The 13631-nt window shown below is 36.1% G+C and overlaps 1 protein-coding gene across 1 annotated transcript in view; it reads right to left on the bottom strand.

Moving 5' to 3' along the window:
- Positions 1–643: 643 nt before the first annotated feature.
- The window catches only part of camkmt (calmodulin-lysine N-methyltransferase), a 111265-nt gene continuing 98277 nt past the window's right edge, over positions 644–13631 (bottom strand). The window contains exons 10-11 of the mRNA XM_016545573.1: positions 11685–11816; positions 644–777 (exon numbers count right to left, since the gene is read on the bottom strand). Of these exons, the coding sequence (XP_016401059.1) occupies positions 685–777; positions 11685–11816 (225 nt within the window). The 3' untranslated portion in view covers positions 644–684. The remainder of the gene's footprint in view (positions 778–11684; positions 11817–13631) is intronic.

The raw sequence follows: 13631 nt of genomic DNA, 5'->3' as shown, positions 1-13631 counted from the left end.
GAACAGTGCTGCAGGTCTTACCAGTGGTAGTGTGACGCTGTCAAGATATCAGTTCAGTCTTAGTCTGGCCTAATCTGTCATATCTTGTCAGTTCTTCGATAAAAAATGCCAGATGAGAGCATTTCACAGTGAAGCAAATAACATTCAGCGCAGCAGCATCCATCCCATCCCCTCATAACCTTTGGTGTCAGAATGAGCCTTTGAATATAGATACAGAATCAGTAGCTAACTGAGAGCTGGTGTCATTATGATAACAAGATCTCATGATCAAGACGACCCTACGGCCTCATTTACGTCTTTGTAAAGAGGCGAAGATAGTCCTGTGAACCTGATTAGCTGTATCAGCCTCCAGAGTTGAATTCATAAATTCGTAACGTTCTGCCCTGAATCATCATCTCTGATATCACGTACAGTATACTCACAGGCATTGAATAAGTTCATATCTGAGCATCACATCCGCAGTGTTTGTAGGATGAGAGGGAGGGATGTGTTCTCCATTCCCATTTAATGCATTTCACACTGTTGTTGCACAGTAAACAGGTCAAGTACACGCACACATGGCAACTCACCTACATAGTCTGTTTTCACTGCACACACACACACGGTAGTTAAAAAAGTTATCCGAGTTGAGGAGTGTGGTGGCGGTACAGAAAGGCAGCCTGGCATGAGATGGCTTTGCCCAGCTCAGATCAGGGCTGGACTGGATCCGTGAGTGAGAGTGAGGAGAAGAGGATAGTGGATGTTCTCATCGTACACCTCCTTTCCCTCTCTCTGCATCTGAAAAACAAGATTCAGTTGTTCAGAAGCAGGAAAAAAAAAAAGACTACCGAATCAATAACTGAGTCACACTCACATATATGCATCGTTTCAGAGTATGTACACATCTGACTTAATAGTACTATATAAATAGCAAGGCCAACGCAATGACACTAATTTATAAATTAATTTAAAAAACATTAAAAAAGCCATTCAAACATATAATGACTCTTCTATGACAAACATGTTTTTAATTTATTATTTAAATATTTTTATGAGGTATGTCAGAGTATTTTTTTAAATATGATATCAGTACAGCTCTGATAACATAATTTAAAAAATCCTCATTAAAAGAATTACATTTATCAATAGAAAACCTTATTAAGTAGTTTGCCATATTTTATTATTATTTATTAGAAATAAAAATATTTTAACAAAATTGCACTGCTTTTCTAATATTGTTCTAAATCAAAGTCATGTGGTGTGACCAACATGCAGAAAAAATAGGAAGTGATATCATAACGAGGAGACCATAAGGACAATAAGTTAATAAGTCTCTACAAATAATCAGATAATTTGACTTTTTTATGACACAGCAAGATTAGTTCAAGTAAATGTCATGTGGTGTGACTACATAATAGTTCTATTTAAGCATTATTTATATACTATTACAGTATTTATTAATGTTTAGAATTATATTTTTCTATTTCCAGTTTTCATTTTAAGTTTTAGTAATTTTTATGTTTTGTCAATTTTATGAATTTTTGTATTTCTATTTAGCCTTAATTTACTTTTATTTTAGTTTACTTTTATTTTCAGCTTTTTTTACTTAAAATATTAAAATGTCACCTTACTAACTGAAATAAGTTACACATACGAAATGAGTTGAAATGAATTGTTTTCATTTAATATTTATATTTATTTTATTTCAGCTTTATTTCAATTACCAAAAACAATTTTTATTCATTTTAGTTTTAGTTACAATAACAACACTACTACCCAAAAACTTTATATTTATGAATTAATAATATATGATAAATTCATTATCCAAAACATGTAAACATAATTTGAAGAATTAAAAACGGTATTTAAAAATATGCTTCTATCTTGAGAAATATATGTAAATACTTTTTTGAAAATAAAGATTAAGATTTGGGTTGATAGGGTTTGACACATCAGCCCCAATGTTCAAATGACACTTACTCTACTGCTTTCATAACTGTTCTGACAAATTAGAGCAAGAACATTCTATTTCTGCTGCATTTTACTTAAAAAAAAAAAAAGTTCCTGTGATATGCCCTTCACTATTTGGATGTGCAGTGCAAGAACTCCCTCTAACAAACAAGGACAAGTGGCAAGAATCCCACTAACTGCTTAATAATGGCCCGCTTAGAGTAGAGGTGTCTGCAGAGGGAATGTCAAGCAGCCTTGTGGTACAATATGCCCTGTGGGTCTGCTTTTCTGCCACCGTCTGAGCTCTAGAGTTGTGGCAGTACACTGCCAGTCTCTTCTGCCCTGGAGCTCAGCCCTGTCCCAACCAATCAGATCCTCCAAGAAACCACACACTCCGCCAGCACTTAGAAAGAGAAACGTGCAGTTCATTTATATAAAATAAGACCCCTCCAAAAAGCAAACACAGCTGACGTGCGTGTAGACTTTCAGAGTGACTAAAATGTACGGGTTACACACACACACACACACACACACACCACTTTCTTACTGGATTTTAATTGTGGGATATTTTATGCAAACACCATTCCAACAGGACCATCACATACAGAGCACAGCAACTCACCCAATCATGCTAAAGTTATATCATTGACATGTGAACCTGAAAGGCCTTTCCAGGCAGAACTTTGAAGGGAAAGTTTTGAACCGTATCACTGATGTATCTAAGCATCCTCCATTGGCTACAAACAGAGAGAATAAACCATTACCAACAAACATTAAATCTGTATGAACACCATTAAGTGATTCCCAAATGGATACACATGCTCATTCTATCTTACTCTAACATTCACCTCATCATCTTTGTGGCCTGAGATAAAATAAAAACAGATAAAAGGACGCTCTTTTGCCCTTTATGTGTGTTATCTCTCTCTCCACCCCTCGACAGCAGCCAATGTTTGAACCTGTGACCTCTCTGTAATCGGGGCAGCCAGCCGTTCACACCAACATTCACACCAACCCAGACAAGTGAGACTGTAGTGCCTGTACCCTGCAATGTACACATTAAACCGCAGGAAGCATGTGTGTTCAGTCTGAAGAACACAAGCACAAGGAACAAGTGCACACTGATATATTACTTAAGCGCAAGGAACAAGGGCACACTGATATATTACTTATATATACACAACAATATAAAAATTTACCTGTCATTAAGAGAAATGTACAATTTACCAGACATTGCACGTCATTTTAGTACTACATTAAGTGTGAAAAGGAGCTATATTGAGCTTAATTCACCTCAGGTTTCTACACAATTGTTTATGATCAAATATCACAAAATAGTTTATAGAAGATAAATACTGTAAACTTACCAAATCACATTTATTTCCTTATTTATTATTACCTTTAGTAATGATGAACTACAATAACAATAATTTTACTTTTATCTATATTTAAATATTAAACAGTGATTTATTCTCATTTTGGGGATTTCAGGTCTGATCAACTATATCGTTTTTGATTCACACACACACACATACATGTATACACACACACACACACACGACTGAAGTGCCGACTCCCAATGAACTAATTTTGTCAAGTTAGATGACATGTTGTGCGTCACGTGAACACTGTGTAGGGAGCTTGTTAATTGGAACACAGCTAGAGAGTGTGCACATGGAAGTTAAGTTTGAGGAACAGTGGGAATGAGTGATGGAGAGAGGCCAGTAGGAAAGAGAGAGTACGAGAGGGAGCGCAATAAAAGTGTTAGCGAATGATATAGCAAAGAAGCTTAGAAAGAGAGAGAGGAAGGGGAAAAAGGCAGCGAGCTTACAAAGGTGAAAAGTTTAACAAGATAAGAGGATAACACACAGCCCCCTCGCCACGTCCCCACACCGCTGAGAGCCCCATCCACGGCCAGCCTGCACATGCGGGAGGGAGGGAGGAGATTTAGGGTCTTAAAGGAAACACTTCAATCTCCAAGACATCAGAGACTGGCTGGAGGTGAGGAGCGACAGACACCCGTACGTGTAAGTCCGGGAGGGGCCCGTAGACGCTGCTGTAATAGAAGACTGTGATTTGGAATTCTGAAGGAGGTGGGGCATGTGATCTATTGTCTGCCGTGCATTTCTTTGTGCTCTTCGTTCCTTACATTCGCACCCAGTGCACACTCACAGGGGCAGGGTGTTCATCAGAAGATAAGAAAGAGGAATTAATCACTTTGAGATATGATGAGGGCACTTCAGCTCGCCCCTCGTATCACACACACAGCTGCATGAACCGACGACAAACGAGAGTAAAGACGCACACACACGGCCGCGAACAGCGGGACTCTTGACTCAGCTATCTCGGCCCCTCGCTGCTCATGTCATTATCCGCACGGAAAACACAGTAGGTGGTCGGGCTCAAAAAGATCCCGTTAGACTTCAGGTGCATCAGGGCAACACTAGGAAGAGGTGAATGCATTAGCTAGTTGTGTGTGTGTGCAAATGGGCAAGCGTGGTGCCGTTTTGACTCATCTGGACAATACTTAAAGGTGCTGTGAACGATTTCACACATTTTGCTCACTTCCAACACTGAATATATTCGCTGCCCGTAGTTTCAGCCATGTGGCCTCTCTGCAAACCTGCAACATGGTTCACAGGCAGAGAGGATTTCAGGTGGGCTACAAATAAAATCACAGCTTGCTCACCTAACATGACAAAGCTTTTAAAATAAGAGCAGATTTTAAATAGCTGTACAAAAGTCGTGCAGTTTTTTAACAGTAAAACAAGGGGAACATCAATTATAATTAATAAGAAAATCCAATTGAATGCATCTAAATGTGTCTCTGACCCCCAGGGACGGTTTGTTATCGTGACTGGTTATTTGTTCTAAACCCCTGTTGCCCTGGTATGTTTTTGTGCCCCTAACTGGGACAACGTAAATTTAATTCATAAAATCATCTCACACTTCCCGGACTTGAATACACATTGTTAATTTTTGGCGGGGATTTAAACTGCGTCATTAATCAGAGTTTAGACCGTCCAAGCCCGAAACCCGTGCTCCAGTCTAAAATGTCCCAAGCTCTCTCTGATTTTGGATCCATGGAGATTCTCATTCCCACAAAAGAGAGAATTTTTCAATTTTTCTCATGTTCATTCTTCATTCTCAAGGATAGATTATTTTTTTTATTGACAAGACATTACTCAATCCAACCCTTTTGACAGATAAAAAATGCCATATGTATATATCAACGGCAATAGATATTAGATTAGATAGACAGATAATAGATTTCTTGGTTAAAAACACATCTGAACTGGTATCACCATCGATTTTATGGGATACATTTAAAGTAGTCATTAGAGGTGAAATTATATCTTATTCTACATATAGTAAAAATAAATAAGCAAAATTACAACAACTTATTGATTTGATTGCAAAAATAGATCAACATATCTCTCTAGCCCCTTCAGAAGAATTAGTTAAAAAGAGAGTGGAACTTAAAGCGCAATACGATCAATTATCAATAGAAAAAACTCATCAGAATCTGCTATGTTCTAAAGGGGATTTTTATGAACATGGGGAAAAGGCAAGCCGATTATTAGCACATCAGATAAAATGTCAACCAGCTTCCTAATTCCACAGATTTGAAACATGTCACAACAACTAAGTGGATCCTAAAGAAATTAATGACTTTTAAATAATAGTATTCCAATTGGATATACTTCTGAATTTCCAAAAGATACATCTGGTATGTCTATGTTTTTGAATGCTTTTAAACATTCCAACAATTAATCCAGACCAAAAAGAAAGCTTAGGACAGTCAATTGGTCTGCAAAAGGTTCTAGACTCCATTAATGCAATGCAAAATGGCAAAACCCCTGGCCCTGATGGCTATCCCATGGAGTTTTATAAAGCTTTTGTTTCTAAAATAGCTCCTCTTCTATTGAAAATGTTTGAAAACTCTTTAGAAAATGCTAAATTACCACAATCTCACAATCGTTACTCATATACCAATTTACGGAGACTTCTTGGTGTTTTGTATTCTCCTGCATCCAGGGATGCCCCAGAGGTGGTGGTATCCCTGAATGCAGAGAAAGCATTTGACAGAGTCGATGCTTTTTAATATTGAAACTATTTGGCTTTTGTCCAAAATATATAAATTGGATTCAGTTACTCTATTCTACCCCTAAAGTATCTGTTATAGAAATCAATGCGGCATCCCTTCCATTTTGCATTTCTCAGTCCGGCTTTAAATATTTGGGAGTACATACTCAAACCTTTTCAGGTTTATATGCAAATAATTTTTTACCCCTTATAAACAAACTCAAATCTGATTTTCAGAGATGGGACACATTATCTTCAGGTAGAGTAAATTGTATAAAAATGAATGCCTTATCTATATCTTAATACTTATTTCAATCCCTCCCAAAAACTTTTTTTTCGTTCATTAAACAAGCCCATGTTATAATTTTTATGGAAGGGGAAGAATCCAAGAATCCATAAGGACCTCCTAGAAAGACAGTGATCTCAAGGAGGCTTAGCTTTACCTAATTTTATTGGATATTACTGGGCTGCAAATCTTCAAAAAATCATTTGTTGGTATACGTTTCCGGAGACTGATTGTTTGGTGTAAGGCAGAAGCAAATGCTTGTATTTCTACATCACTTTCTGGCTTAATAACAATGAAGCTACCCTTCTCTCCTTCTCAATATGATATGGTCTCAGTTTAGGTAAATGTATAAACTTATGTTAAGTCCTCCCTGTAACAACCCTCTGTTTCCTGCTGGTAAAATAGATCATACGTATGTACAATGGCAGAGTATGGGCTTGGCCAAATGCAGTGATTTTTTACATAGATAACACTTTTGCTAGCTTTAGTGACCTCTCAGAGAAAATGATACTTCTACATTATATAATATGGTGTTTAAATAATACTTTCATTGACAAAACTAGAGGCGAGTGGAAAAAAGATATGGAATTTGAAATAACTGATGAAGTATGGGAAGATGCCCTGAATAGAGTAAATGGATCAACTACTTGTGCACGCCTCAGTCTCATTCAATGTAAGATTCTTCACCGTGTTATTACACAAAATCAAGACTTTCTAAAATCTATCCTAATGTTGATGATAGGTGTGACCGATGAAAAAATGATGAGGTTGACTTTATTCATATGTTTTGGTCCTTCCAAGTGCTGAGAAACTACTGGACGTTTATATTCAAAATGCGAAACGATGCTTTTATCTTGAATATAATGCCCTGTGTTGAAATTGCTATTTTTGGAGTACCAGAAAATGAAGTACCTTTGACTAACAATGTGAAAAAATGTTATTGCTTTTAGTAAGAACTTTATTGTCATTGTACATGTACAATGCAACTCTGGTGGAGCAACCTCCAGGTGCCTATTTGATACATACAAATAAGTGATGTACCATGTACATATTACATTGCCTCTTTATTAGCAAGGAGAAGAATATTGTTGGAATGGATGTTAAAGAATCTGCCTACAGCTTCAATGTGGATTTGTGACCTGATATCATATTTAAAATTAGGGAAAATAAAATATCTAAAAAAAATGATCTGTTCAAAACTTCTATAGAATTTGGAAACCCATAATTACATATTTTGAAAAGATGAAGACACTCCCCTCTAACTAATATAACTAAAATAATTAGAAAAACCATTTGGTTGAAGCATATTTACCTGTGTTATGTTTGTTTATATATTCATAACATTATATATAGACCACAAATGTATCAGAGGTGGGGTTTTTTTTTGGACTACTCATGTTTATTTGTTCATTTATTTAACTTTGACATTGTTGTGTTCATTTTGGTACATAATGTTAGAGTGTATCCTATAGCCTATTTTGTATGGCATTAACACTATTATTATTAGGGGCCAAGCACCGAAGGTGCGATTAGGATTCTTCTTCTTCTTCTTCTTCTTATTTTTTTTTTTTGTATTATTAATTTATTTGAATGTATGTTTTAATTTATTGTGGCGGAAGGTGGTGGGGGTGGGGAATGTACAATTTTATATTTGTATGAAGCTTTTTGTTGAAGCATGCCTTTGGAAGAGTTGATAAAATACAAAAAAAATTCTAGCTTGAACTCTTTTGAGTAGTTTATCAGGGTTGGGAAAAACTCAGAATTTTAAGAATGGGATATCCTTCAATTCATGAGTGTGAACTGGAATTGAATCAACAACACTCTGCAGGATGTTGAATTAAAATTTGAATTGTAAATACAGAAACTGGATTTAAAGGAATAGTTCACCCAAAAATGAAAATTCTGTCATTATTCACCCTCATGTCGTTCCAAACCGGTAAGACCTTTGTTCATCTTCGGAACACAAATTAAGATATTTTTGATGATATCCAAGAGCTTTCTGACCCTGCATAGACAGCAACGCAACTACCACGTTCAAGGCCCAGAAAGGTAGTAAGGACATTGTTAAAAGACATCTGTGGTTCAACCTTAATTTTATGAAGCTAAAAGAATAATTTTTTGTGTGCAAAGAAAACAAAAATAACGACTTTATTTAACAATTTCTTCTCTTTCGTGTCAGTCTTCGCCACGTGTTCACGACAGTACCATGAAGCATGTGTGTGATGCTACTGACGCAGGAGCCGGTGTCTGACGTAGAACCCGGATGCACTGTGCCTTGTTTACAAGCAGAGGAATGCACATGCATGCGTTGTGATACTGTCGCGAATGCATGTAAATTATTAAATATAAAATAGATAAATAAAATATAAAGTACAAGGGCCCAATCATACATATGGCGCAATGCGGCGCCAGGCGCGACAAGTGTTTTTTGTTCGTTTCAGCCCGACGCAGTTATCAATTTCATGTCCTGCACCACGTTGATTAAATAGCAAATGCATTTGCGCCCATTTGTGCGCACATAGTCGTGCTGGTCTGAAAACGAGGTGTGTTCAGGTGCATTGTTGGCGCGTTGCTATTTTGAGGCAACTGAAATAGACTGTGCCATTGACCATCTGAAACCTGGTCTAAACCTGGCGCAATATTTTTTATATAAATTATACATTTATTTAATTATAAATTTATATTTAAAGAGCGTGTTAGTAATATGTGCCTGTGGGTGGATGAACATCGCGCATAGACTCTGCTTATTACACACACAGGGGAGTCTGTGTGTGTCTGTTACTCTATTCAGGGCATCTTCCCATACTTCATCAGTTATTTCAAATTCCATATCTTTTTTCCACTCGCCTCTAGTTTTGTCAATGAAAGTATTATTTAAAGACCATATTATATAGTGCAGAAATTTGATCTTACAGGTTACAGGGGCTTGTAAAATTTGATCCAATAGTGAGGTAGGGGTAGGTTAGGAAAGGTTGAACTCTGGGCCTGAATAAAATTTCGGACTTGAAAATAACAAAACAGGTTGGACTGTGTCAACTGAAATTTCTCTGAGAGGTCACTAAAGCTAGCAAAAGTGTTATCTATGTAAAAAATCACTGCATTTGGCCAAGCCCATACTCTGCCATTGTACATACGTATGATCTATTTTACCAGCAGGTAAGTAGCTTTTGAGTAGATTCAAACTGCGGGTAAAACACTTGCAGCAGCACACAAACATGCTAAATATTAAAAATGAAAGGATTACAATGTAAAAGATTATTATTGTGCCCCGCAGATGTTCCTTTCTACTCTGGAGAAGCAATGGCGCAAGCGTTACTGGCTTTTAAAGGGAATGGGAGATGAGACTCTGATTGGTTTATTGCATGTTACGCCCAAAACACACCCATTACTCATTAAGAGAACAGGTACAACCCTTTTGGACCATTTTCCCATCTTTAAACTAGCAAAAGTGGATTCGGACACGCCCTAAGTGCACACACATTTCTATACAGTTGGTGACATTTCAAATGTCACAGTCACACTAGACATTTAGCACACAAAATTTCTTTGGACACTGCAATGGTCCTGATATGGCACTACAATCTGCGACGTTTGTTTTAATTCAATTTTCAATCTAATAGGCTCATAAAACAGTCTTCAAGACTTTAAAACTTTCAGGCCACACTTTTCAAGCCATAATTCAAAGTTAATCTTGACAAACCTTCCAGTTCTAGTTAAAAATTACATTTATTGCATATACCGTATTGACCCGAATATAAGACGATGTTTTTTTCTTGGAAATACATCTGAAAAAACGCAGTCGTCTTATATTCAGGGTCTAGACTTTGACATGTCAATAATATACCCACAACAATAGGTAGCGCCAAAGCTGCATGAGTCGTGACTGTCACGTTAGCCTGATGGGACCAAACTCCCTTTGTGATTTTAAAACGTAAGACAGTACCCAGATTTGAAGACTACAGTAAGATTTAACTTCTACTGTTAATAAGATTTTGGTAGGCTACTATTAGATGGATAGCCTAAATGTCCTAATTCAGATGGGCTACCTGTTTTTTTTTTTTTTTTAATGGTATATCAAAAAGTGTATATTTTTTAAATGTGATTGTTGGTACATTTTACCAGTTTTTACCATACTTTCAAAACAAAAATTAAAATAGGAAAAATATGCAATATGAAAATAATTGAAGACAAAATGTGTTTTACTGAGAAAAAACAAGATTTGGTTTTTAAAAAGCCTTTTTCCAAAAGGTACATCTGGAAAAAGGGGGGTTGTCTTATAATCAGGGTCGTCTTTTATTCAGGCCAATACGGTACATGTTTATTGAATTTCTGTGAATTTTAGTCCTTATTAATATTATTTCCTTAAATTCAAATATGTTTGCTCCTGTTAGCCCCTTTAATTAAAATTAAAATTCAATTTCAGGAACTGAACAGGAATTTACTCTAATGACTTATGCAGCAAAGGTGTACGTGGAGAGGGAAACAACAACAACAAAAAGTAGGCTACTTGTAATTTTCTACCAGGACATTATCTGTTTACAAACATTTACCTTTCACCTTAAAACACAACACAATGCAATGAGTAGATTCAAACTGCGGGTAAAACACCTGCAAAATATCAGTACAGAAAAATTATTCATATTAAAACAGCACATTGGGCCGTATTTTTGTGGACTTTGTGTAAGTGCTTAAAACTTTCCACTTTAGTTGCTGTTTTAGGTCTGTTCATGTTTTTAAAGGGAAATTTTAAAGGGACAGAAGAATTCTGCATTTTTCTTTCTCTCTCTCCCTTTCTGCTCTCAACTGATGGCTCTAAATTCAAACACTCTTTCCTCTGTAGCCACAATGACCCCTCAGCGTTTTTCTGCCCAGCCATGTCCATCACTTCAGAAATAAAGTTCCAATCACTCAGCTCTAGAGTCCCGCTGACAGGCCCATTTTCCTCAGGCATAGGCAGGGCCACCACTGTTAGGCCTGTGGGGCATAATGGGTCCTCACAGCTTCTTTGGTAACCAAAAAATGGCAGCCGTGGCTGCGCTATCGGTGCCAGTTAACCAGCTGGACTGCACTGTCACTTTGACCTGGGTACTGTATTTGTGCTTTCAGGCAGGGGAAAGGAACTGCATCCTGTCCCATTCATTTAGAGTTTCTCAGAAAGACAGCTTTTGAGTTCTAAGAGTCCATTTAGAGCTGAAGCTTACCAGACTCCCCGTTCCTGTTCCTGCTGACATAGCATACTGTACTTCAGTGAAACATTCAAAATACAAATTTAGTGCACGGACAAAGGTGGTGACAAATGCAGTCAAACTTAAAACTTTGATTCTCAACTTTCTTTAAAACATTTACACACACAATAAAAGCCACACACACATACTGTACACACCTTCAGGTGAAGGTCCCACAAGTGTGAGTCGTAGTTGTCATAGCGACACACTCTCAGGCCTGCGCTTTCTGCCAGTCTGCAGAATTCTGCCAGTGTGTCTCCTCTGGTAGGGGCAAATACTAGAGCCGTGCCCTAAAGAGACAAATTACAAACAAACAGAGATACTTTATTAGTGTTTCACTTCACTTCACTTCACAAACTGTTCATCTGTTAGCATCTAATACAAGTAAAAGTAAAAGATCATGTATAAGACTGTCAACACTGAAAAATTACTAGTAAATTTAACAAAAAATTAGAAATAGCAAGTAGCATTGAATTAAAAATTAAATGTTTAAGTAGAAAGACTGAAAGTTCTTGTTAAATATACTCCAATAATCTTTGGTTTAAAACTTCAAAAAATATATTTTTTACAGACTGCTAGTCATGGCCAGTGAAATCATACTAATATAATTTACTCAGCATTACTCTGACCTTGCTAAAAAAACACTGCTCTCATTTGCTAAAGGAAATATCAATCTTTTTCCTCAAATATAAATCAATCTTCTCACATATTGCTATAATAATAATAATAATAATAATAATAATAATAATAATAATAATAATAATAATAATAATAATAATAATAATATAATTATTATTAAATAATAAAAAATAATAAATTATTGTTGTTGTTATTATTATTAAAATACTGTTATCCTGTTTGAACGTGCATATACAAATGTAAATAAAGCTGATTCCCCTAAAAAGTCCAAACATTGTGGCTCCTGTCTGCATGATAAAACAATGAAAGACAGGGTAGTACGATAGTTGGGACACCTTTTGAATACAAAATACTTATTTTAAACCAAACTGCGATAAATGGCCTAGTAAATTACAAAATAAAGAAAATTTTAGCAGGCGGATTTTAATCCCTAAAATGAAAAATTGTGGTAGACTCTGGTAAGCTTTTAGTGTGGGTTGAGCTCTTTTCTCCATCCAGCCCAGCTCATCTTCACTGCGTCTCAAAGCCCACTTGTTGTATGTGGCGGTTTGCATCATTACATTCTATTTGATTTCTCCCAGGTATTATATTAGATAATAAACAAAAAGATTAAAGCTCACCTAATCCAATCAATGGCTGGAAGCGCATCCCCTCTCTTTATAGATCAACAAGCCCAGACCAACCAGGCAAGCTAAGAGGATTACCCAAAGGTTCAAAGTTTCTTTGAAATCCTTCGGTTTTAAATATTATTTCATATTTTGTTCATGCTATTGCTTTAATTAAATGGGCAACAACACAAATGATACAAACAACTACTAATATGAGAATAGGATCATCTCAATACAACAGATGTTTTCATTTTTTCATAAGCTCCACACAGGATGTATGCCGAAAGCACACACATACACAAACAGCATATCTGCAGATATGTTAATCAGCTGTGTGTGCTGGCCGCATGGTCTGCTGGCATTTTAGAATAACAAAGAGTCATTAGGAGGAAAATTAGTTTCAATAAATTGGCTCAAACATTTGGTCAGCAGTGCTATGGGGAAAATCACAACAATAAATCTGTTTTAACCCTTCTCGACTCAGCAATGAAAACAAGACATTTTCATTTACTGAATGAGTGATTGCTTTGATGCAGCATTATTACCTGACTAGGAGAATTCGTATTTTAATAAAAAGTTTTAATTTCTAACCGGTTTCAACTTTTTTTATTTTTGTTATACGGAGGTCACATTAAAACTTTTCCTGGAAACGTTTACTATGCTTTCAATTTATTGCTGCCACCTTGCTGACAAATGCTTTGTGTGCATGGATTTTGTGTTACCCTTTTACAGACCTAGACTCTCAACCCCAAAAATTAAAATCATAAAAATATTGCATCTTTATTGTAAAATTATATATTATATTAAAAAAAAATTTGACATATATATATATATATATATATATATATAACCATGCTT

This window comes from Sinocyclocheilus rhinocerous, unplaced genomic scaffold (assembly GCF_001515625.1).
Source record: "Sinocyclocheilus rhinocerous isolate Xijiao unplaced genomic scaffold, SAMN03320098_v1.1 scaffold789, whole genome shotgun sequence".
NCBI classification, from domain to species: Eukaryota; Metazoa; Chordata; class Actinopteri; order Cypriniformes; family Cyprinidae; genus Sinocyclocheilus; species Sinocyclocheilus rhinocerous.
The sequence above is the reverse complement of the archived record's forward strand: the minus strand, read 5'-3'. Positions and strand labels throughout refer to the sequence as shown.